This window comes from Eucyclogobius newberryi, unplaced genomic scaffold (assembly GCF_026437365.1).
Source record: "Eucyclogobius newberryi isolate DKJ021-1_F unplaced genomic scaffold, fEucNew1.0.hap1 SCAF_11, whole genome shotgun sequence".
Classification (NCBI taxonomy): Eukaryota; Metazoa; Chordata; class Actinopteri; order Gobiiformes; family Gobiidae; genus Eucyclogobius; species Eucyclogobius newberryi.
This window is the reverse complement of record NW_027315735.1, coordinates 9055444-9082068: the sequence shown is the minus strand read 5'-3', so window position 1 is coordinate 9082068 and position 26625 is coordinate 9055444. Positions and strand designations below refer to the sequence as shown.

The window sequence follows — 26625 nt, the reverse complement described above, 5'->3', positions numbered from 1 at the left end:
GGGGCCCGGCCCCAGTACACACCGTCAGTACACACAGTGTGAGCGCACGGGCCAATCAGCGACAACTTTGACCAACCATTAAAGGATGTTTATACTTCAAAACTACGCGGAAGTGCTGCACACCTCCCCGAAGCACTGCAGCCAATCAGAACACTTGCCGTGCCCCTTCGTGCTCCTTCGTGCAAAACTCACTTCGCGTCGAGGTGCCGTGGACTGCAAGGGCTGTGATTGGTTGATCCACACGGACAGAAACCTTATTAAATACAGCTTAGAATTGCTGAGGTTTGGCACGGATATGTTTGCACAGGAGCCTAATGTGATATTATTGTGCCAGTAAATATATACATGTAAAATAAAACAGTTTAATTCAAAGCTTCAGGGAGGTCTGCATGGATTTGACTGAGAAGCATAAACCAGCTTGTAGCCTGCACTGCTCCGCGCTCTGGGCCCGACTCTGCAAAGGCTCTAGGCACTGCTTTTTGGCATGAAGCAATGGACTGCAATGGCATTGAGACCCGCCGGGATTCCCGTGGGACCAGTGTAGCACCATTGTGTCACCAGTGTGGGATCAGTGTGGGATCAGTGTGGGATCAGTGTAGGACCAGTGTGGACTCAGATCGGTCCCCTACAGTTCCATCACAGATCACAACCTCCTGTGTGAAAGTACGAAGACATCTAGTGCTCACCAATGAAATCACTTCTCCAAACACAATCAATTCCAGAATTGAAGTGGAAAATATTTAAGAGTCAAAATATAGTTACTCCAATAAGCACATTTTTTTTGTAAATGAGCTCCATCCACCTCTGAGTGGACTGTAATGTGAGTTCATGGAGGGACTGGAATTAAGTCCAGGTGGTTTTGTCAGAAAAAAAAACATGCTAACATGCAAATGTTTAAACATATTTGGATTGTTATGGCATTTGTTAATCTAATTATGAGAAACACTAAAAAAAATTGATCACACAAAATCCTTTTTGGTTTTACTGGAGAAACCCTCAAAAATCTTCAGCCAACATAGTTTTTTATTTTATCTACAGATATATTACATACCTTACACCATAATGTGAAGCTCAAATACAATTTTGATGCAAGGAAAGTGTTTTTGTAATCCCATGAAGTTGAAAAGCACACAAACTCACATTTCTACCCTGAATTGTTGTTATGAAGAAATATGAACAACATTACAGTGATAATGTTCAAAGACACTGGAGAACCAAGTTGTAGCCAAACATTATTTTATTATCTTAAAAAGTACACAGTTCCCATAGGGCATCACGTACACTACAACAGTAACACCAGTACTACACATCAAAGGGACTCTCAGATATTATAGACAGTTAAAAATCCCTCTTCTGTTTTTTTAAGTATTTGACTAGGCATGACATAAACATCATTTACAGTATGACAGAGTGTCGCCTTCAGAAACAATGTTATTGTCCAACCTCCAATGTTAAACCACTGCCAATGTGCAGGGAAGACATCTGAGCGGCTGTGACAGGACGGGCAGGGGCGGGCTCAGGGACAAGTGGAGCAGGACTGCTAATGTAGGGGGTGAGACTCTGGAGTGTTTGACCATGTTTGGACTGGCCCTGATCCCCCAGACCAGTTCACTTTGGAGCGCTTTGGAACGGTTCTGTTAATGATGGTGTCTGTGTTCAGTAAATTTTCTTAATAAATCAAACCTAAATTACACTTTTTAGTCATGAGGCTGATCTCAGAATTACTAAACGTCTTTTTCTGAATTGCTAAGTTTGTGGTGCTGTGAAACGGGGCTACAGCTCAAGTAAACCGGAAACAAATTCTGGTTTATCCTCAGCTTTTACAATAACTATTTCCCCTCTTTTCAACGCCTCTACGCCACATTTTAATATCTATGTTATGCATTGGGTTTGGATCATGTCAGATGCATTATGAACTCTTGACACAAGTGCTGTGAAACCAAAGGTGTTGCTAATGTGCGTTAGCGTTGTTGTGCTGAGTCTGTGGGCTAAACCTATAAAGATCGCATCACTGGAAATATGACACTTTCTCAAAAGATCAAGTAATGTAACCAATGATTATTTTCTGTTTGTGTTCTCTCTTATCGAATCATCTCGATCAAAATCGTTCTTGGAGCCAAAAGAGAACCAGACCACTTAGGAAGCTAGTACTTTTCAGGGTCTGCTTTGGGTTCCTTTTGGACCATCCCGCACAAAAGTGAACCAGTCGAAACGTGACTGTACTGTAGGGGTCTGGGTTTAGGACGAGCAGGACTGGTAGGACAGGTAATGTAGGGGTCTGTCGGACGAGTAACGGACGGGAGATCATGAGTGACAGTCGCTGACATTTCCACAAATCAGCACGCGTCAGTTCGTAGAAGGCCTACTCAGATCATTTACTGTGTTTTTTTTAAACTGGTCGCGCCAAATAAAATGACACACAAAAAGGATCTCGTTTTTAATTCTCGGCCACAATGTTCGGCCCAGCATGAAGTGAAGAGTGGCTCTCTGTGGAAAGGAGCTCTGAAATGCAGCAGGACTCGTGTAGTGGCACACCCCCTGTTAGTGGTTCAAATGTAAACTTAATGTAAACACTTCTCTAAAATAATACAACTTTACAAATATCTCTTTTAGTACCGGCAGCATTGGATAAGGCTCAACAGACTCGAATCCTTATGTAGAGGTAGTACTGATACAGAAAGGACTACATCCGGGTTTGTGAGCTTTATAGTACAACGACGAGCCAGAAGATATTCCAAACCTTTACGTCGCAAGTACACACAGGAGACAGTGCAAGTGAGAGCATGAGCATTCAGTCCAAAGAGCTAAAATAAATAGTACACAGACTTCAAGACAAAAGCCAGTCTGTCTCACTGTGAGCGAGGAGCGCACTGCTGGGACTTATTGCAAGGCTCAGGCCAATTCAAACCAGATAAACCAGAATAGTGCTTTTATCAGTCCTGGAGCTTCACATGTGGTGTTTCTTGTACAGATGAACAAAATATGCAAGGTTATGGGGGTGAGAAAAGATTGGAGACGACGAAGGCAAACTGCAGTGTAGTTGAAGTAGGGTTCAGATGATTGGGATCCTCGCTGGGGTCATGGACAGAAGAAAGAACGGTATAGGCCCTATGTGCTGGGACATTCACAGGCTGAGGCTGATGACAGCGTGCTTTTTGCATGTGTAGAGGTAGTTACAGTGTAGGGACGCATGGAGAACTCCTCACACATACACCGCCCAGTGCCTTCTGTCACTTCTCGCATGTCAACTGTACGTTTCACTTCACAAATGTGGACGGGGAAGGCCAGTGCACTCACCCTGGGCAGAGCTTTGTGGCTGTTTTTCAATCAAAAGCTTATCATTTTGTTCTTGCTAAACTTTGTGTGACATTCTATGATACTGTTCTGTCAAATTACAACCTACAGTTCATTAATACTGAGACCTCGATTTTCAATTCAATCCCATTTATTTTTGTAAAATTAGCATTTGCCTCGAAGGACCTAGCCTAAGTTCTGACCACAATGTAATACTAATGTAGCTACTCTAGTGTGGTTTTGCCCTGATTGGAGAACTTTACTTGGGGATGGATAAAAGAATTGCCAGCAAGACTTATCCATATTTAGTATGTGTTCAAATGAGCAGTGGTGGAAGAAGTACTTCATTTTGTGACTTAAGCAAAAATACAGATACAAGAGCAAAAAAAAGTTTCACACAGATTGAGAACTGCTTAAGTATTAAATGTAGTGATTTTGATAAAGAATTGTGCTAATCTTTGGCCAACAAAAGTGTATTTAAGTCAATTTCTTTTTTTCCAAGTTAATTTTATGTAAAAATGTTTGTTTGCTCAAAGCTCGGGCTTAAACTCAAAACCTTTTGGCAAGCTGCTGGTGTGCCGTCTGCATCTAATTAAAGAGCATTTTATTCTCTCTGAAGCAGGAAGTGCACTTTTAGTATGCCAATTGTTGTTAGATTTACTGACTGGCAACAGAAAGTTGTGAAAAGTGCCTATAAACTAATTAATTCAGAATTGGGTTGCTCAGAATGCATTAGTTAATTGAGAAATACATATGGACTGCTGCGGAGTTCAAAATGAACCATTTCTCTTTTACTGAACTCTTGAAGGATGGAACGTGAGATTGACAGTGGGATTGGTGCAGCGTCTGCAGTGATGCAGTCGCTGTATCGCACTGTTGTGATGAGTCGAAAGACAAAGCTTTCGATTTACCAGTCACAATATGTTCTACTCTCACTCTATGGTCATGAGCTTTGGGCAATGACCGAAAGGACAAGCACACAAGCGGTCAAAATTAGATTCCCCGCTGGGTTGCTCAGAGCTCAGAGTAGAGCCCTTGCACCTCGAGAGGCTATTGAAATCAGCGGTGCAAACGGGCGATCAATCAAGATGAAGTAGCGTTTACTTTGGCTCACACATTGGACTCACTTCTTCTGAAACCACCTCGCAATGACAGGCATGGTCAGGAAATTTAAAGCAATGTCACAACATCAGACAAAGAAGAAAGTCCTGTCTCCGAAACATGTCAGGTATATGAGCTTTCGCCTGTTTAACACTGTTGTATTAGAAGAAAAGGGAAATTTGATTTTGATTCATTTTCCAAACAGAGAGAAGCCAGCTGAGGTGGATGGCTCCCTGGGGAGGTGTTGAGGCATTGGAAGAGAAAGGAAAGTCTGGGCCTCACTGCTCAGACTGCTGCCCCGCAACCTGGCCCCAGATAAGCGGAAGAAAATAGATTAATGGATGGATCGATAGTTCTGTTTTTCACATTTTTATGACGGTAAAAATCAGGTCCAGCACCTTTAAGTACAGTTTTTTACTCTTCTACTGTACTTTCCACCACTGAAAATGAGGCTCTCTCTGCTTTGTAAACATGTACTGAGCACTGGTCACACCATACTCAGAGTGACCCCATACCTTGGACTGGACCAATGCAGTGCGATGCCAGCTCCGCATAAAGGATCACAGCTCAGTGATACAATGAAAGCCCTTTGTGCCCACTTCTAGCTTTGAATGTAATTAAATAAAGTCAAATCTTAGGAAGCTCAAAGCACGACCTTCAGCATGATAAAAACATCTGTCACTAACAGCGGCGACACAGCAGTGTTAGGCTAGGTAGTCTAGTGAGTGAAATGAACCCAGCCCAGGAGAAGTGAAGCAGCTGAAAAGGAAGGACAGTTGACCTGAGACTATGGACACACATGGCCCACACGTGGCTCACACACGGCTCACACACGGCCCATTCATGGCCCACACAGACTTCACATCGCAGTGTGCAGAGGTGAGCATGGCCTGACCCCAGTGTGTGTGTGTGTGTGTGTGTGTGTGTATGTGTGTGCGTGGGGGGGGGGGCGGCTGGGCTGAGGGGCCGTGTGGCAGCTCTGTGGTTCTCTGAAGCTCCAACAGTCCTCGCCGTACTGGGGTCAGACACTGGTAATGGAGGCCAGGCAGGCACTGGGCTTCTGGAGCTTGTCGGCCTGGGCTCCTGCAGACTCCGAGATGGCACGGAAGGAGAAGGGCGGTCCCGCTGCAGTCAGGCCCAAGTGCCCCGGGCTCAGGGCCAGATTGTGTCTGCGGTTGCTCTCTACGATAGAAGAAGTGTTGGATGCCAGGCTCTCCCGTGTTCTGTTCAGGAGAAAAAGAGGATCATTAAGGGTTGCACTGTATACAGAATAAGAATTCAAACAACGTTCTTTTCATCATTATTGGGTATTGTTTGTAGAATTTTGAGGCAGATCATAAATGTAATAAATTTTGGAATAAGGCTGTAACATACCAAAAATGGAGAAAAAAAATGAAGCACCGGGAATACATTCCAAATGCACTGTATTTTGAACACAAGGTAGCACCAAGAATCAATCTCACTGTGGTAAAGAAGAAAAGCAGCATCAACCTTTTATTTAAATGTTCTTTGTATGAATTACACAATACCTGTTATGATTAGAACTTAGCACTGCTTCCTGTAATTTGTATTTTTCAAAATGTCTTCACAACTATGATAAATATTTATCAGAAGTGCCACCCTACCAAACTCATAATTAGAAAAACAGGAAAACCTGTCATATAGTCTTTAATTTATACAAATTAGAACATTCAAAGGAGAATAATGTCTAAATTATATAATCTGGACAACCATTTAAATGTGTCAAAAATAAATGGGAAAGACCGATGTTTTGACCGATGAAGAATAGGAAAATATATGTACATCCCAATGGTCGACCACAAAATGTATAATGTTTGGAGTTCTGTTGAAAAAGGTGCTCACTATTCCTAAGGAAATACTAACTGCTGGATAAACTTTGGTTGCCAGGAGGCTCACTATTACTTGTTCTTTGGGACTGTCCTGTTGCTCAGAAATATTGGACATGAATGAAAAAAAGCATTACAAACCATCTTTGCCACAGGCATCCCACTGGACTTCAGAACTACAGTATGTATTTAAATTCAATTCAATTCTATTTATTTTTGTAACGCCCAAAATCACAACAGTTGCCTCTGAGGGCGACAGTAAAAAATGAATAAAACAATGTCTGTGGTGGCGAGGGACGATGTCCTAGAGTCCTCTGTCCTTAGACCCTCCTTCTCAGCCAGGAAAAACTACAAAAAACCTCCTTGGGAAAAGTAGAAACCTGGAGGAGTTCCAGAGTGAAGGAGAGATGTGACTCTCACAGACGGACAATCTGTATCTGGACCTTGAAACTCCTGCCATGGACACAATACCTTTGGAGCACACTTATGGCAGCGGGGAAGAAGGCCATCACCAAACACACAAACTGAGCCAACAATCAAAGACACAGTAATACACATTTGACAAATGGAAAGAACGACATTCCAATTGAATTTGAAAATTTACATATTTGATAGACTTCGGACTAATTGGGACATATATACTAGACTAAATTTTTAGTACTATTTTAGATGTCAATGACTGTATGATACAATTGTATGTTCCCTGGTCCATGTACTATGAAATTAAATCAATTGATTTTCAATTTAAAAGAAAAAAAAGAGGTTCATGTAACAAACTAACTTGGCTTTATTCATTTTGCGAGACTCGGACGTTGATTTTATGGGGCATTATATATATATATATATATATATATATATATATATATATATATATATATATATATATATATATATATATATATATATATATATATATATATATATATATATATATATATATATATATATATATATATATATATTGGATAATGAACTTTCCACATTGGGTGACCACTATCACAGAGGGCTCCAGAAGCCTGGCACCGGAACAGCAATGAGCCACTCACTCGTGTGACTGTGCTGTTGCTTGACCCGGGAGACTGGGGATTTCTTAAACAAATACTGTGCACAAGCTCCTAACCTTACAATACCGCATAGAGCTTGACAAGCAACTGCGATCAAGTTAGTTTCACATAAGAACAGTGGAAGCATCTCCTGACTGTGCCACATCTGCTATAGCATGGTGCAAGGGGGGTGCTCTCTGAAGTGCCACCGTCTGGCTTTTCTCTAGTGACTGGCCACAGTGATTTCACAGATTTTCACAGCACATTTCCGGGTCACATAATATTAATATAAGTTAGAATAAGTTATATTAGGTAATTAATCCACATTCAGATCCTCGTTTTGAATTTTGTATTTTTAAACCAAAGATCAAATGAAAAATCAAATCTCTTGTTTCCCCTTATCTTCATGTTCTGTTTTGTTTATATATTATAAAAGTTAATATTGTGAGGGCGCCCGCCTCTCAACAAATCTGACCTGTAACTTTGACCGATGGCATCACCTGCTTGTCTCCAGCGATAACATGCCCATGGTGACAAGCAGGTGGCAGAGCCTCCAGTAGAAAAGTTATAGGATGCACCGTTCAGTGAAAGTCCAGATTCTTACCGTGGAGAGTTGAATCCACTGTCCACTGTCACAGAGCTGGAGTCCATGCTGTCCAGCCTGGCCGAGTGCGCCGACTGCTGGTTGGGACCAGGTTCTTGGAGGTTGTCTTTAGCACCAGGGAAGGTGAGCCTGGCCGAGTGCGCCGACTGCTGGTTGGGACCAGGTTCTTGGAGGTTGTCTTTAGCACCAGGGAAGGTGAGAGTTCGTTCAAATCTCCTCTGTAGGTCTCGCTCTTTCTCTCGGTCCAGGAGCCACTGCATGGTCCCTGTGCCTCCCACCTTGCCCACACCTCCCTCCCCAGCTTTCTCTGTTGCTCCTCTGCCTTTAGCTCCACTCTCGTCCAGCTCATCATCGTCCGACACATTATAGTAGTCAAAAGACGCCTCTGCTGCACTAGGGGTGGTCTCAGGACCCTGCGGGGGGGCCGAGGTGGTGGCCACCAGTGGCTTGGGGGCATCATACGCCTCCTGCGAGTCCAAAGCTTCACATGATGACGACAGAGTGGTGGAGGCCAGGGCCACAGGTTTCCTTAAAGAACTATAGCCAGGCAGAGGCAGACTGGGAGGGGGTTTAAAAAGAGTGTCTTTACTAAAGATATCTTTACGTTTGTCTGGACCAGAAGAGGCACTGTGGGAGAGTCTCCCATTTGTGAGAGGGGACTCAGGAACTGACAGAGGGATTGGGGGCAAGCTGCCTCCTTTAGGTCCAACCTTTGTCAAGTCCTCTTTCATTTCTGACAGGTGTGGTGTCTGTCTTTCCAACTGTCTTTCAGAACTGCTTATTTTCAAGCCATCATGGCTGCTTTTGCCTAGAGTTCCCAGAGGATTGAGTGATGTGACAGCATCAGAGGAGCCAGAACACTGGAAGTAGTCATCGGGGGCCACAGAGGTCACCAGAGTTTTTGGTGAGTAAGCCGGCAGACTGTCTCTGCTCTTACTCTTCTCCAAGCTTCGGGCTATGTCCATCCCCAGAGCCTCAGCAGAGGCTTTAGCTGAAGGAGGCGTGGTCCGGGAGTAGTGTGAAACGCTCTGATTGGCTCTCAGCGTGCCATCATCAGTGTAATAACGACTCCTGTCATCAAAATAGTTCGGAGGTCCTATGAGCCCCGCGCCAAGGGGCCCTTTGGAGTTGTCCATGGAGCGCGAGCGCTCCTTGGCCTTGTCGCTGCGTTCGTGCCTAGACTTCCTCTCCTGGGTATGGGAGTGGGAGCGGTGGACTTTGGACGGTTGTGCGGACGGGCCGTGGCTCGGCTCAGGAAAAGGCATCTCTGTTCTTCTTTTGGCCAGCTCTCCTGACACGTCCCATTCGGGCGTGATGGGCATATGAGAGGCCTCCAGGATGTTGGGGTTGCTGTGGGCAAGGTGAAGCCGAGCTCGCTGGCGTTCCATGGCCAGGGCGTGCTCTCGTGGTGATCGTGCCAACGATGAGGAGAAAGCCCGGTAGTCTCTGTCCACCATTCCCAGATGAGAGCCGTCGCTAGGCTCTCCTCGTGATCCTCTGGTCTTACTGTGGGACCGGCTAGCTTTGGTTTGCGTTTGTTTTCGGTGCCGGCCGCCACTGCGGCGGCTCCGTGAGCTGTGATTGGCCGAAGACACTTTACTCCTCTGAGCGCGCTCCTCCTCCAGCCTTTTCATTACAGCCGTGTGGCGGGCTAGATTCTCTACTGTGAGGTCAGGGTTGATTCGACGAATGATCTCCATCTCCACATGGCGGGGCAGCTGGGTCGGCACCTCTTCGTCTCGCAGGGGCCACTCTTCTGGAGGAAACTGTGCTGAGAACGTAGCTAGCTGCTTTGTTTTGTCCTTTTTAAAGCTCAGACGGAATAACTTCAAACCAAACTTGCGACTCCCCATGTTTCCCGTTGTTCCAGATTTCTCAGTGTCCCCTAGCGTAGCACTAGCCGCGCCGCCTCCGCTCGCAGCCCGGTGTTTAGTCAGCGTATCGGTTTTGAAGGGGAAGCTTAAGGTGGCCCTGCTCTTTTCAGGGGCCCCTGACTGCTGCGGAGGGGTCTGTGGGGAGTGAGGCGAGTGTGGAGAGGGGTGAGAGGGGTAGTCGCGGTGCTCCTTGGGCGAGCGCCGCTGCAGAGTGGTATGGTGACTGGGAGGCTCGTCTCCTCTGTAGTTGTAGAAGCAATCGTTGTGGTTCTGGCCTGACTTGGCGTGTGTGCGCTCTCTGACGCCCCCTGCTGTGGATGGGGTGATGGTGCCGGACAGTGGAGAGGTGCACTGGGTTTGCTGGTGCTGCTGGTGACTCTGCAGCTGCTGGGCCTGGTGCCGCTCAGCGCGTTCGTCCAGGTGGTACCACTTGGAGCTGGTCCGGATCAAACTGGGAGTGATGAAGTAGGTCTGAGGAGTCACAATGAAATATCCATCCTGCGTCGGGTAGATCTTCCGGTCACGGACAAGCATGCTCAGCGTGTGGTGCAGCACCTCCTCTGTGGGAGTTGGAACCCCTGGGGAAACAGAAAGAGAAACACAAGTTTTATTGATAAAGCACTCTCATGACTATACAGCGCTAATGGCAGTTGTTATTTCTCTTAAAGCAGCTTCATTGTGCTACAATTGTATTATACTTTGTACAGAGCAACATCCAAAAATAAAAAATGAGTTAGTATTTTCTTTTTGTGAAAAATCCAGGGGTGACCATGGGTATTTTTTTTTTAATATCAGGACTAATGTGGTGTCCCTGCTTCTCTTCAATAGCTGCTCTTAAGTATTACTGCCAGTTACATCATGAATGCCTTTCAGGGTGAGCAGAATGATGCAAGCACATGCAGACAGACGAGAGGCTGATGGAGAGGCTCACACAGCGTCTGTGCAGGATCACATCTTAGGCCTGGACTCATCCATCGCTGTTGGGATGTATCATGACCAACCTCTGGCCGTTACAGGTATTGTTTCTTTTGTAAGGTAAACTAAACTTTCTATTCTAGTTTAAACCTCCTGCAGTTCAACAGACTGAAAATGTAAATATTAAAACGTTTGATTTCAAAAAGCTGTGACAGTATTTTTTTAATCAGGCAATAATCAGGGATATTTCGTTAAATTCTGATGTTACTTCTCACAATGATTGAAACTCTAAAATTGAATAGAGTGAGATCCCTTTTACAAACATATTGCAATATGTTTCCGATCAGGTGATTGGCCGTGTTATCATCACTACTCAACACTGTTCTTCAGCTAAATAAAAAAATTAAAAACATGGGTCTTTTTTATAAAATTGCACCGGGATGTGTATCTTGTCTGTGTTTGGGATATGAATATGAATAAATACTTCTGACTCATAGATACAAACTACCTACAAAAGTGTTTTTACTGCAATATTAATTTATTGGGCTGCAATAAATTAATATTGCAGTAAAATCACTTGTGTTTTGTACCAGAATTTTATATTTAGTATATTTTGGGGGGGAAATCCTGCTTTAAGAATATTGTGTCAATGGCATTAATTAGTTTTTCTATTAATTTATTGTTTGTCTTTATAATTATCAGCAATTTACTTCATAATGTGTTAAAGTGGCAGGGCTTGTGCTGCATGCCTTCAATTTTGTTGCAATTAAAGATTTTATATAATATCTAAATTCATATTGTAGTGCATTTTTAAAATCTTCTTAATCTCATAGCCCTACTTTTTAGATAATCTTGCCCGAGTAGAACACTGGACTTGTGTACAATGTGCTATTTCATTGGGAGCTTGAACGTTTGGAAATCTGAAACCTGTTAAAGCAGTGGATAGGAAATGATTAAGCAGTATTTTGATACACTTTGCCATTGTTAGCAACCCCATATTGGCTGCAGTACAGGCATCTGTCCAACAGATGGCACTGTGCACCTCCTGTCCCACAGTAAGTGCAAGAAATAAAATGTCTTGTTTACAACTTGGGGCAAGTGGTTTTCTGCTCACGTGTTGTGTTGTTTATTTGTGAAAGTTGTAGCTATGTAAAGCCACTTAGAGTTTGAAATTACATTTGGTTTTGCTGACTAAAATAAAAGGCAAGGCAAGACTAGTTGTAGAACACAATTCGTACACAAGGCAATTCAAAGTGCTTCACATGACAGGAAAACGCATTCAAATCCCAAAACAGATAAGAGACATAAAATAGAAGAGTGCAAATAAAATCGTTTGTCATGTGCACAGCTAAACAAAACTGTTTTAGCTTAGATTTGAACATCGTCAGAGTAGAACCTGTCTCACATCTTCAGGAAGATTTTAGCTGCATAAAACTGAAACGTAGATTCTCCACATTTAGTCCCGACTCCAGCACCAGCAGGAGGCCGGTCCATGCTTAGTACCGACTCTGGAACCAGCAGGAGGCCGGTCCATGTTTAGTCCCGAATCTGGAACCAGCAGGAGGCCGGTCCATGTTTAGTCCCGACTCTGGCACCAGCAGGAGGCCGGTCCATGTTTAGTCCCGACTCTGGCACCAGCAGGAGGCCCAGATTTCTACCTTGATGCGTGGGGTTTAGAGTGGAGGTGACCGCTAAGACCTTCTCTTTGTTTCTGTGGCCAAAGACGATGATTTCAGTCTTGTCCGAGTTCAGCTGGAGAAAGTCATTTTGATTTGTTCTGGTAAATTACCACCAGAGGACGCTCAGAGTCAGAGTATTGGAAGAAATACCAACATGGTGGCAGCCAAGGCAGTTTTTAGACTACATTTGTAGGAAGAGAGCCAAGAAAATGAGGTGAAAGTAGCATTTATTTGTGACCTGTTAAATGTGAGTGAGTGGTGCTAACAAACTGACTTTAGCAATCTGGTGGGTAACACATCGGGGCGTGTGGATGGATAGTTTTGTCAGTTACAGGTGCAAAGTGAGTTTAGCGCCTAAGGCTCTAGGTGGTTTTAGGGTTTTTATTTGCACAGGCATGTGGAATTTATAGCCGTTTGATGCCCTGAACCTTGTCATAAAAGAATAATGCAAACTCATTACACTTGAATGTGGAAAAAATGAAGACATACAGTATATGAGACAGCAAAATGAACATTGTCATGTCATCAACGGAAAATCATTTAAAGCCCTCTGCAGATTACTTTATTCTTAAGATGAGTTCACAGCGCTGCGTCCAAATCCGCACTGGACGCCCGTACATTTGAAGGCATCTGCCGCAAAAAAGTTCAGCATTATCCAACTTCTCTGCGTCTGCCGCACGTCCAAAACGTTCAAAACGCCCGACACTCAAACGCCCCAGATGCGTCCAACGCTCAAAACGCAGGAATCGCACCGCAAAAGCGCTGGACGCCCAAGACCCACGTCCACATAGACTTTGAATGTAAACTGGACGCTTTGACAGGGCGGTATGACCGGCCTTTAGGAAGATTCACTGCCACAGTGCATGCACATGTACTGTGGCAACACTCCTAAATGCACATTTCTTATATAAGATAAGATAATCCTTTATTGTCCCACATGGGGAAATTTCATTGGTGCAACGCAGGTAATTATTAGGAACGTCTTTAAATTCCTTTCCTCATTGGGCTCTGTACATCTTTTGCAGCTTAACACACAGATTTAGATTAATTTATTTAAAAAGGGACAGTGCATATTAATGGCCATACAATGTAAATATGCCAGAAGACTTTCCATCTGTCGTCCCTGGCAGGTCAGGACGGAAACAATATATAACATGAAACACATACACAGCACAAATGAAATGTGCTTAATATCAAGACTGTCTCTGAGAGCAGCTGGGATGCTGTTCCAAGTCTCTGTGACTTACAGCACTTGCCTTGAGTGAAGGCAGTGGGTCTCAAATGAAGGCACTGTTACTTGTTCCAGATATGATTAATAAACTTATTCTGGAGTGGCAGAGAAAGAGCACGTAAACTTTTTTATAAATTAAAGACGCAAATTTGAATTTTTTTGGAATTGTCAAATCTTAGATTATTATTTTTGACCATTTTGTAATGGAATATTAAAAAACAGAGCAAAAAAAACATTTTCGCAGCATCTTCTTAAAATTACGAATATTTTTATTTTTTTGAAGTCCGAAAGTCACAACAAGATACTTGAATTAATTTACAATTTGAGTCTTTGAGAGTGGCTTTACTGTTGGGCGTTTTGAAAATACCACAGTAACAGTCTTGTTAGAGTCAGACGACATGACTTTCTGAGCCACTCGTCAGTACAAGTCACTACTGCTGTCAGTTGTTCAGAGAGTTCAACATAAAAAGTACAGCACCGTCTGCATAAAGCTGAGTATTAATATGTGGACAAATGTTTGGCAAGTTATAGATCATTTAGCCTTGTTTCCTATTTGTAATTACTAGGGCTGGGTATCATGGCCAATTTCCTAAATCGATTCGATTTCGATTCATAACGTCCTGAATCGATTAATCACGATTCGATTCAATTCAATCTGCTCTTAAATAATGAAAATGGCTCAACTGTGTTACAAAATACAAATGTACTTTATTTTTTCTTTTCACTATAAACTGGTTTTAAGTACAAACTTGTAAATTGAACAGTTTAAACTTCAGCTGTAAACAAAACTGTCTCAAGTCTCAAAAGTAAAATTTTGAAATATAAAGTAGTTTTTAGACCTGCTTGTGAGGCTCAGTTCAGTGTGTTCGACGTGCATCAGCTGCATTATCTCCACTGCACCAACCATTATTTGTAGCGTTGTCCGTCACGACTGCTGGGTCTTTGCTGGTCAGCCCCCACTCCTGTATGGCCCCCGTCAACATATTAGCTATATTATTAGGGAGTGTCTACAGAGCCGCGGCGCGCGGCCGAAACTGCCATGTTATTTTGTGCCGCGGCTCCTGAAACTGCAGCGCTATTTGACCGCGCCATTTTAGACCGCGCCGAGTTAAGGTTAGGGTTATGGTCAGGGTCAGGGTTAAGGTTAGGGTTAGCCATGAGGCTATATGGCAGTGCCGCAATTCCTGAAACTGCTGGGCCATTTGACCGCGCCGCGGCTCTGCAGCCACGGCCATATTATTAGCGGTGTGGCTCGTCAGGAGTACGGGTGCGTAAATCTTTGCAGGCAAAAGTTGCGACAGCTTCTGTTATCTTTATGACCCGCGGAGAATCGGCTGTAAGTGATTCCCTCAGTTTCATTTTGTTTTGCCCCGGACGGCTTGTTGTCGGAAGCTAACGTTAGCGTAGTGTGATACCTGGTCAAGTGGTTTCTGAGGTTTGTAGTATTTCCACAATAACTGACCTCCGCGTCGCAGATTTTGCAAACCACTTTGGTTTTATCCGGCTCTTTGTTTTAAATCCGAAATGGTTCCAGACGTCAGACTTGAGTTGGGACGGCTCGCCGAGCCGAGTTTTACCTGCGTCTTGCACGCTTGACAGGCGGACGTAAACGCACCACTGCTGCACCACGCACAAGACTTGATGGGGAAAAATCGATCTCATGCCGTATGAATCGATATTGCAAAATTTGAATTACACCGATTTTTTTACCCGGCCCTAGTAATTACACAATTGCGCAACCAGATGGTGCTCATGTGCCCTCATGCAATAGTGACATCTTAGTCTGGGTGGACAAAGTTAGCTGGTGCTGCTCGGTGGTCGAGTGGTTAAGGCACAACACACATATAACAGGCTCCAAGTGCAGCAGGCTGCAGTGTCATAGTTCGATTCCCGAGTCCAACAATTTACTGCGTGTCCTCCCCTCTCGTTCATCCCCCATTTCGCTCTCCTGTCTAATAAAGCCCAAAAAAGGCCACAAAATCTTTTTTTTTTTTTTAATAAAATAAAATAGGCTCGAGTATAGAGACTTGGGGTACTCCAACTTGACATCCTAGATGTGGAGAATTAATATCACTGATTGACACAATGAGATTGGTCTAGGCTCCTCCCCGTGTTGGGCTCCTGTGTTTGGAGCAAGCAAGGTGGTGAGGAAGCAAGTGAGAGGGTGAATGCAAAGGAAAGACGCAGTTCATTTCAAATTTGGAAAAAACGCATCACTTAAAACCTACTCATCACAAACGAGAGGATGTACTGCTGCGTTCTACGAAAATGAGGGGCTTACATGGTACAAGAAAAGGTTTCGTGTCCGAAATTTAGTTCCGGACAAGACGGCGTTTGACGCAAAACAGACAGTGGAGCTGGAACCACTCAGGAGGAGAACCAGTTCTTCAGGAGGAGAACCAGTTCTTCAGGAGGAGAACCAGTTCTTCAGGAGGAGAACCAGTTCTTCAGGAGGAGAACCAGTTCTTCAGGAGGAGAACCAGTTCTTCAGGAGGAGAACCAGTTCTTCTTCGTGCCAGATGAAGAACCGTTCATATGGCGTAGAGACAGTTTCTCCAGGCAGGTGTATTGAGAGATTTTTAATTTTAGTCAACTAATCAATGCACAGAGCATGGCTGTACCTGCTTATCAATGCCCAATCTTGTCAGCTCTCTGAAGCTAAGCAGGACAGGGCCTGGAGTGCTTGGTTGGAAGACCATTGGAACACCAGGTGCCACAGTGAGGAGCAAGAGCAAATGTCTTTGCTTCCTTAGGCAAGACACTTGCGCTTTGAGTGGTGTGAAGGTGGAAAAGCACTATATAATATATATATAACACTGTCTTTAGTTGATAAAGAATGACTACAGTTGTGATGCAGCACATCCTGATCAACACAAATGCTTACTGATGGATTAAAGTTTCCTTAGCTGGAGGATTTGTCCAAAGACATGCATGTATTAGGTAAAATAGACAACTCTAAATTGAACAGATGTTGAAAATTTGCATATTCTGCTATAACACTTAAAACATTGCATCTGGTTCGTCCAATGTAAATGCTATGTCCATATTAAATAAATAAACATGACCTATGGTGCATGTTTCAGGGATAATGGGGGAAACTCACCCTGACACAGCGAGAAACATGCAAACTCTGCACATAGTCAAACCCAGGACCTTCCTGCTGTGAGGCGAGAGTCCTAGCCACTCTGATTCCTAAATATTTTGTCCCTTTGACTTCTTCAATCATTCCATCATTTATGTACACTTTAAAAGGGCTATCTGAACAATGTACAGATAGAAAAACAAATGGCAACAATGTTCTTAACGTTTGGGTCAAGTGGGATTGCTCCAATTTGGGTCATGCCAGAATTAATTGAGTTCTAAACATTTATCAATCTTCAGAGGCTCCCGCTGAAAGCGGAGGAATAAAAACGTAAGGTTATGACAAATATTTGAATCTGATTAGTCAAATCATAATACAAGCCAAAAAATTTAACTTGTTGTTGAATCCAGAAAAGCACAGACTTCTCCAAAGTGCTTCTAAGTGCATGTTTCTAAAAAACTATAGTGTCCTTAAATCTGCTAAAATAGACCAAAATACATCTGTCAGCATCATCATGTTTGTGTAGATTTGTCCTTTTGACCAGATCAAGAGTTTGTGAATATCGTGGGAATTCATCTGGCTGGCCAGGTTAGGATTTATCAAGCCAATCGGATTGATACCCCATCTTTTCAAATGAGGATTTTCAATGGACGAGTCCTGTGGTCGTAAAAGTACTGTATTTTCCGTATATATATATAGCCGCACCTTTTTTCATAATTTTGGCCGGGGTGAGACTTCTACTTATATATATACACTTTTACTCTGGAGCGACTTATATGTGATAGTATTTGTTATTTTCAACTGCATTTAATACTGGTGCGAGTTATAGTCCGGAAAATACGGTATGTGGTTTGCACTAATTCAGTCAATGGTCATGAAGTTAAGATTTAAAGCCAAATGTATTTGTTTTGAATAAACTGATCTGAAAACTGTGCTCAATCAAAAAAAGTTTAAAAAGTGCCAACTTGTCTGCCGTGCCACCTTGCCCAGTGCCCTGTGCAGTTCTGGGCTTTCTTCCTCCATAAAAAGGTGATGATGACGAGCTTACCTGGGAAGCATGTCTGGAGGTGTTCGGTCAGGGCCTCCTGAGTCACAGGTTTGTGGGCGGAGTTCATAGCCGAGATAGCCAATAACAGTACTTCTCCCAAAGGGATGAACTGTGATTGGCTGATGGGGGACATACTGATGGGCGACACATCACCTGATAAAGACAGAAGAGAAGGGAAAGGGGTGAAAAGACCGCAGGCTGATACTTCGCTGAGTGGGACAAGAGCAAGCATATACTACCTGTACTGATATTAATGATAAGGGCCTTGGAAATGCCATCAAACACCAAAGATATTTGTGATTTCATTCATACATTAACAGTAGTTATTTACAAAACAACACACAGAAACACAACCAGAAAGAAAGACAAGAGAGAAAAACCATCAACAATAGTAATAAATTATAAAGAAAACACAAACGGCACAGCATGATAAAACAAATGAAATGACAGCACATTATTTACCTTTTTCAGATATTTAAATACACCTGACTGAACAGAAAAACTCACAATTTGAACTTGTTGAATCACGAGCGACAGTGTCTCAGTGGTTAGAGAAATTGTCTTTTTGATTTTATATTAGGTTATTTTTTTCATTGTTCATAGTTCAAAGCAACTTCCTACGTTTGTGAATTCTGTTCATTCATGGGCAATGGCAATAAACCTTTTCTGATTCCGATTTGTCCACTAACCGAAGCTCCAGAGGTTCGATTTCCGCTCAAACCAAATCATATAATTGTGTCTTTAAACAAGACACTTAACCCTCAGTGCCCAAGTATGAGCGAGTGGATGAAAGAAGAATGACAAGCCTGTAAAGACTTATCACCATGTCCAAACACATCCCGCTGTGAGCTTCAGTCAGTCCTCACTTTGACAAAAAACAAACAGTATTCAGATTTGTGTTTTCACAATACTACAATTTCAAACTCAATTTCAATGCCAAGGAATATACTCAATTCTTGATACTATATATACACTGAAATAATAAAACATTTTCTTTAAAAGGTTATGGTTGAGCTTTTGTCCAACTTTACACAAGACTCAACACAAAATACCTTTATTAAACCTTATGGTCTTCTTTGCATTATTTTAAAGTCTTATTCTGCTTCTGATAAAGCCCAGGCTCATTCTAAAGCTGCATTCAATTCGCGCCCAACGCAGGAGTTCGACACCTGCACATTTTAAGGCAAACGCCTCGCACATCCAAAAAATAAACTCACAAAAAAAAAAAAAAGGGTGTCCGAGGCGTCCAGTGCACATGTGCAGTGGAGGGGTTGTTGTGTTTCCCTGTGTAGCTGTGCGATGGCACAACAGGTGGAGAAGGTGGAGAAGGTGTATTTATTTTACGTATTTACTGGTGTATTTCATTTACTAAGTCCAAAAACTGAGGCGATGGGCTAAAACGCAGGACGCCCAAGACGCGCGTCCACATGAGACTTTTCAATGTGAACTGGACGCCGCGGTGTGAATGCTGCTTTAGGCTCATTTATGCCCCATAATAAAACTGGATATTTTGTCATTTGCTATAGCAGTTTGCTAATGACGCTCAATAAAATTGATATTTCGATTTAATTGGTTATTGATCATGTTGATTAGTTTGGCCAGAATAAAAACATAGCAAAAAATGTATAATCGTGACAATTTTAGAAGCAATAATAAGTAATTTCAATTCCATGATACTTTGAACGATAAGCTTTACTTATCAATTAGAAAGTTTGATTTGATAAAGCTGGTCACATACAGGAGGAATTGTAATGTCAATAGACAATGTGAATGAAAGGATTTACAATAATTATAACACTAACATTTTATCCTCTGGCATTTCTAACTGTGACGTCTCTTCTGATTATGAAGAATTGGTGGCAAAATAGTTGAGAAAGCACAGGGCCGGCCCAGCCTATAAGCGAACTAAGCAGCCGCGTAGGGCCCCGAGGCGTTAATAGGGCCCCCAATTTGGCAACCCGTCTTATGCGAAGTGCAAACGCAGCGTGTGCCACTAGTGTAGTAGCGCTGCTGGCGCGGCAGCGCACACAGCTGTAACATAACGCACAAACCGCATTTATTTGTAATGACAATCTGGCAACCAAGACACCAAACCTGCGCTGATTGGGCAACTTCATTGTGCGCGAGCAGAAGAGCAAAACATAAACACAACACAACGTGGTCCTCATGTCCAGAGGAATATACCCCGATGCCGAAAAACGAAAGAAGAAACTTCTTGACGATGTAAAGAAACTGCAAACTCAACAACACTCTCCAGGTATTGAACTTCTCTTACAAAGAGACGGTTAATGCTGCTGTTTGAAACAACACGATTCTGTCACGTTAGTTCGCTCAGGCTGGAGGCGACGAGAGCTCTGCCCCGCGCATAATATGTCTGAATGAAAGATAATAAGCTTAACATTTACACCAGCCCGGTAGTGTCAGCTGCAGGTGAGGCCGGTGAGGGGCGTCTATGGTCCGGGTCACTAAGAGGCGGAGATCCGGTCCGGACGAGCGCCGTCTCGTCCAGAACCTCTGATGTGAGACTTTGGAGTGAACAGTGTGCGGCCCCTGTCCCGGGCCCCTGTGCAGCCTCAGTTAGAGATGAGCAGGTTTGAGTTTGCGTCCCTCTCTCTCACATCACCATGTGTGAGATCAATCGTGACTCGTGATGTCTGTTTTACTTTGACTTCTTAACTTGCAATAAGAGGAACGTAAAGGTTTATGCACATGCAATCACATCGCAGCATTGTTTCATGCAGGAGTCCAGTGTGTGACGTTCAGATCAGATCAAACATTTATATTGTAATTCACTTTTAATAGAGCAACAAAACATTTAAATTTATTTAAAAAGCATCATTAGACTATTTGTTATAAATTAGTAATAATAAAATAATAAATTGATAGTGAAAAATAACCAGACATATTATGATTACGTCTGTTATAGAATAATACTATATATTTTTATACAAAAGTGGCAAAGTTGCAGAAACGCAGTCTCTTCACTATAGCGAGGTTTGGACCTTCACTTAGTTCTGTTCATTCTCTGGGAATAACATTTTTGCACTGTTTTATCAGTGTTAATTGTTAATCAAGCAATGCTTATGCCATTTGTATAATTTAATATAACTTGTTTTTTGTCACTTTGGCAAGAAGGAACAGTTGGGAGCTGTAAAAGATAAATTAGTAAGGATAACTATTACTTTTACATTTTCAGTTAAAATGAATCAATTTGATCATAATTATTTTTCATAGCCAATATTGTATTGAGTAATTAAGTACACTAATGTATTAATAACTGGCTTTAGTCATTTTCTCCTGGCACAGTTTCATCACATCATCATTTTATAGCATTACAACCTCAACATTTTACTCATACTTTAGCCGGCTGGACCACATTAAAATGCACCAGAATACACGAAAAAAAAGGTCTGAAAATCTCTGGGGTAAAGCCCCCAGACCCCCCTGTTCATTAATTTAAACTAATGTGCTAATGTGGCTGCCGACCCTTAACGGCCACAAATACGCCCAAAAACATATCTGGGACGTGTGGTATTTGTACAGGGAGTAGAGGTGATGTCAGCGGAATACCAAGTTGCATTGTGGGATTTAAGTTATCAATATTTGAGCTTGTGAGGTGCTGAGAATAAACTAACTGACAAACGGATGCCCTGGAGTTTTGGTGCGCTTTGTTTGCGTTGAAGAAAGTTCCCATATGTGAATTGTTTACTGACAATGGCAATAAAACTGATTCTGATGACGTGGTGAGGGGCCCCCAAAAATGTTTTCGCTTAGGGCCCCCTGAAGGCTTGGGCCGGCCCTGAGAAAGCATGGAGAGAGTTAGCTGGAGTTTTAGTGGTTTAATTTGTCTTTACACTCGCTCAGATAATTTTCATCATACCTCTGTACATTTTTGTCTTAGCTTAAGATCCAAATCATTTTGAGAGCTTCTGAAATTAATTCATTAATTGCCCCATTTCAGCGGGTCAGCTCAAAAGACAGCAAAAACTACAACTTCAAGCAGACAACTACTGTTGACTGCTTGAAATTGTGACGGGGCTGTTTGGCCCCGTGTCACCTCCCAGTCAGAGCCAGACCACAGCACGCACACACATACACAGCACGCGCGCGCGCGCGCACACACACACACACACACACACAGCACGTACACAGCGTGCGCGCGTGCACACACACACACATCACATACACAGCACGCGCGCGCACGCTGTGTACGGGCTGTGTGTGTGTGCGCGCGCGTGCACACACACACATCACATACACAGCACGCGCGCGCACACACACATCACAAACACATCACGCACACAAACAAACACACCAACACATCACACACGTACACACACACACACACACACTGCAGTGGTAGTAAACAATCAGCCAGTCAGTCCCCTTTGTCCACACACTAAACCACACCCCCTCCTTTTGTCATGCTCTCCCCTCTGCTCCTCCATGTCTGCTGCCTCTGCTCAACAAACGCTCTTTAACTTTGAAACCACTGTCTCGCCACACGCCTGCGCCACATCTGCTCCTCACACTCTGCTCGTGCACTACGCGCTGCTACACTGTGCTTTATGCTGTGCCTAATGGTGTAACGTTGTGCTGCTAAAGCTAACTAGCAGCAGCTAACAAGCTAAGGCTTCCCGTAGCAGAGATGCAGAAGAACAGCTGTACTCTGTACCTTAGCAGACAGTTCCCTCTGTTCTAGACAAAAGTGTGGTCCGGTTGTGATCCGACTGGCCTCTGGTTTGGGTCCGGTCCTCTCTTTTTGCAGCTCTCTCTCTGTCCTTTCTCTCTTGAGCACTCCTCCTCCCTCTCACACTCAGGCGTCGTCGTCCTCCTCCGTTCTCTCTCACACACACACACACACACACACAAATGAGGATTGAGCCAAGGCCTTCCCACAATCCCTTGCAGCACACAAAGACAAGGGGGTGTGACCAATCACAAGCTTTAGACTTCCCATCTCTACGATGTCTCCTCCCTCCTGGAGTAATGGCCACTGGTCCTTGTGGCAAACTGCTGGAGGGGTTGCCATGACAATGTGCACCTCATGTATGATCCTGGAGGTTTCTCTGTGTCTGTGTGCATCTGTCTGTGTGCGTTTGTGTGCGTATGTCTGTATGCGTTTGTGTGCGTATGTCTGTGTGCGTTTGTGTGCGTCTATGTGCATATGTCTGTGTGCGTCTGTGTGCATCTGTCTGTGTGCGTTTGTGTTTATCTGTCTGCATCTGTCTGTGTGCGTTTGTGTGCATCTGTGTGCGTTTGTGCATGTCTGTGTGCGTTTGTGCATGTCTGTGTGCATCTGTCTGTGTGCGTTTGTGCATGTCTGTGTGCGTTTGTGCATGTCTGTGTGCATCTGTCTGTGTGCGTTTGTGCATGTCTGTGTGCGTGCATTTGTGCATGTCTGTGTGAACATGTGTGTGTGAATCTGTCTGTGTGCGTTTGTGCATGTCTGTGTGCGTTTGTGCATGTCTGTGTGAACCTGTGTGTGTGCATCCGTCTGTGTGCGTTTGTGCATGTCTGTGTGAACCTGTGTGTGTGCATCTGTCTGTGTGCGTTTGTGCATGTCTGTGTGCGTGCATTTGTGCATGTCTGTGTGAACCCGTGTGTGTGCATCTGTCTGTGTGCGTTTGTGCATGTCTGTGTGCGTTTGTGCATGTCTGTGTGCGTTTGTGCATGTCTGTGTGCGTTTGTGCATGTCTGTGTGCGTCTTTGCGTTTGTGCATGTTTGTGTACATCTGTCTGTGTGCGTTTGTGCATGTCTGTGTGCGTGCATTTGTGCACGTCTGTGTGAACATGTGTGTGTGCATCTGTCTGTGTGCGTTTGTGTATGTCTGTGTGCGTTTGTGCATGTCTGTGTGAACCTGTTTGTGTGCATCCGTCTGTGTGCGTTTGTGCATGTCTGTGTGAACCTGTGTGTGTGCATCTGTCTGTGTGCGTTTGTGCATGTCTGTGTGCGTGCATTTGTGCATGTCTGTGTGAACCTGTGTGTGTGCATCTGTCTGTGTGCGTTTGTGCATGTCTGTGTGCGTGCATTTGTGCATGTCTGTGTGAACCTGTGTGTGTGCATCTGTCTGTGTGCGTTTGTGCATGTCTCTGTACATTTGTGCATGTCTGTGTGCGTTTGTGCATGTCTGTGTGCGTTTGTGCATGTCTGTGTGCGTTTGTGCATGTCTGTGTGAACCCGTGTGTGTGCATCTGTCTGTGTGCGTTTGTGCATGTCTGTGTGCGTTTGTGCATGTCTGTGTGCGTCTTTGCGTTTGTGCATGTTTGTGTCCGTCTTTGCGTTTGTGCATGTCTGTGTGAACCTGTGTGTGTGCATCCGAGTGCGTGCATTTGTGCATGTCTGTGTGAACCTATCTGTGTGCGTTTGTGCATGTCTGTGTGCGTTTGTGCATGTGTGTGTGCATTTGTGCATGTCTGTGTGCGTGCATTTGTGCATGTCTTAGTGAACCCGAGTGTTTGTGTTTGTGCATGTCTGTGAGCGACGGAGTGTGAGCGTTTGTGCATGTCTGTGTGCGTCTGAGTGTGTGCGTTTGTGCATGTCTGTGTACATTTGTGCATGTCTGTGTGCGTCTAAGTGTGTGCATTTGTGCACGTTTGTGTGCATCTGTGTATGTGCATTTGTGCATGTCTGTGTGCGTCTGAGTGTGTGTATTTGTGCATGTCTTTGTGCATCTGTGTGTGTGCATTTGTGCATGTCTGTGTGCGTCTGAGTGTGTGTATTTGTGCATGTCTTTGTGCGTCTGTGTGTGTGCATTTGTGCATGTCTGTGTGCGTCTGAGTGTGTGTATTTGTGCATGTCTTTGTGCGTCTGTGTGTGTGCATTTGTGCATGTCTGTGTGCGTCTGAGTGTGTGTATTTGTGCATGTCTTTGTGCGTCTGTGTGTGTGCATTTGTGCATGTCTGTGTGCGTCTGAGTGTGGGTATTTGTGCATGTCTGTGTGCGTCTGAGTGTGTGTATTTGTGTATGTCTTTGTGCGTCTGTGTGTGTGCATTTGTGCATGTCTGTGTGCGTCTGAGTGTGTGTATTTGTGTATGTCTTTGTGCGTCTGTGTGTGTGCATTTGTGCATGTCTGTGTGCGTCTGAGTGTGGGTATTTGTGCATGTCTGTGTGCGTCTGAGTGTGTGCAATTGTGCATTTCTGTGTGCGTCCACCCCGTCTCTCCCTGTGCCCCTCAAAGATCCCAATGGGGTGAAGTTGGCGTGTAGTCCTAACTGCATGTAACAGTGTCCCGTCTACAGCAGGTCAAAAGAACCGATTAAGTGCACGTGGCAGCTGAGAGACAGAGATGTATAGTTTTTTAGAGTTAGCACAGAAAATGTAAAGCTGTAATTCCTAAATCTATAACCACACTTTTGGCAAACGGATAAGCTAGATAAGTCAGCATTTGATTTGATGAGGAACTAAGTATTTTTTTCTCCGCAGCACAAACGAATTGAAGCTCTGTTAGTTTTAACTTGACTGTAGCAGACTAAAACATAAGCACATGTGGGAAGCCTGAGTGTAGTTTGTCTTTTCTGCTGGTATTTGTCTGCTTCTTCCCTGGTGCAGGTGCCTCTCCTGGTCTGCTCCCAGTGTGATGGGACTGCACTGTTACATGCAGCAGGAACAACACTACACACACACACACTGCTGCACATGTGTTATTTGGGATGAGGTATTCAAACCAAGACGCTTCATTGATACTTCCTGGGTTTACATGCATTTTGAAAAATCAGTTTGGACTAGGCCAGTTATCTGGTTTTCCTGCCATGCATGTAAACATGATTGTTGTAGTAAAAGATTCAGTTATCATCTGGAGTGTTTTTAGAAAAACTACTATCTATCTATCTATAACTATTCAACACCAGGGATGTCAAAACTACAGCCCGGGGGCCAAATGTGGCCCTCAGACCAATTTTTGTTGGCCCTCCGGCGTCCCGCCAAGCTGGTCCAAACCACAAAAAGCACTTTTGACTGTAAAATTGGAGACAAAAAAGACCATTGTTTTAAGTCTTATTAAAAGGTGTGGAGGCTTCAAAAAAATGTCAAATGCAAAATTTCAAATGATTCACCTCGACATTGTCGGGTTGTTTGTGGCCCTCTGCTCCGTGTAAGTTTCAAAATGCGGCCCTCTGTGAAAAAAAGTTTGGACACCCCTGGATTACACCGACTTAGTGAGTGTGTTAGTTTGTGCTGCGGAGAGCGAGGACGCACTTCCTCATGTCTGAAAACCTAATGCTCACTGTGTATGTTTGTTTGCCAAACATGTGTATGACATGACATGTATGACATGTATGACATGTATGACATGTACGACTGCTATTTTATTAGCAATGGAGCTGCAACATTTTAGATTTACTGCTAAATTACTAGAGACCCCTCTCTCACTCCCTCTCACTCCTTGTCTCACTCCCCGTCTGTCTCACTCCCTTTATCACCCCATCTCTCACTCCCTGTCTTACTCCCTGTCTCAATCCCTTTATCACCCCCTCTCTCACTCCCTGTCTTAATCCCTGTCTCAATCCCTTTATCACCCCCTCTCTCACTCCCTGTCTTACTCCCTGTCTCAATCCCTTTATCACCCCCTCTCTCACTCCCTGTCTTAATCCCTGTCTCAATCCCTTTATCACCCCCTCTCTCACTCCCTGTCTTAATCCCTGTCTCAATCCCTTTATCACCCCCTCTCTCACTCCCTGTCTTACTCCCCGTCTCAATCCCTTTATCACCCCCTCTCTCACTCCCTGTCTCAATCCCTTTATCACCCCCTCTCTCACTCCCTGTCTTACTCCCTGTCTCAATCCCTTTATCACCCCCTCTCTCACTCCCTGTCTCAATCCCTTTATCACACCCTCTCTCACTCCTTGTCTTACTCCCCCTGTTTCTCTCACCCCATGTCTCTCTCCCCTTGTCGCTCTCTCTCATAT

The 26625-nt window shown here is 43.9% G+C and overlaps 1 protein-coding gene across 2 annotated transcripts in view; it reads right to left on the bottom strand.

Moving 5' to 3' along the window:
• Positions 1 to 1777: 1777 nt before the first annotated feature.
• The window catches only part of LOC140349225 (storkhead-box protein 2-like), a 30808-nt gene continuing 5960 nt past the window's right edge, over positions 1778 to 26625 (bottom strand). Inside the window, exons 1-5 of one of the 2 annotated variants that reach the window (XM_072435510.1) lie at positions 22394 to 22778; positions 17719 to 17871; positions 8085 to 10341; positions 7890 to 8012; positions 1778 to 5618 (exon numbers count right to left, since the gene is read on the bottom strand). In XM_072435510.1, coding sequence (XP_072291611.1) covers positions 5417 to 5618; positions 7890 to 8012; positions 8085 to 10341; positions 17719 to 17851 — 2715 coding nt within the window. In that variant the 5' untranslated portion in view covers positions 17852 to 17871; positions 22394 to 22778 and the 3' untranslated portion in view covers positions 1778 to 5416. Of the gene's footprint in view, positions 5619 to 7889; positions 8013 to 8084; positions 10342 to 17718; positions 17872 to 22393; positions 22779 to 26625 lie in introns of those variants that run through there. The other variant, XM_072435503.1, reaches the window with a different exon arrangement.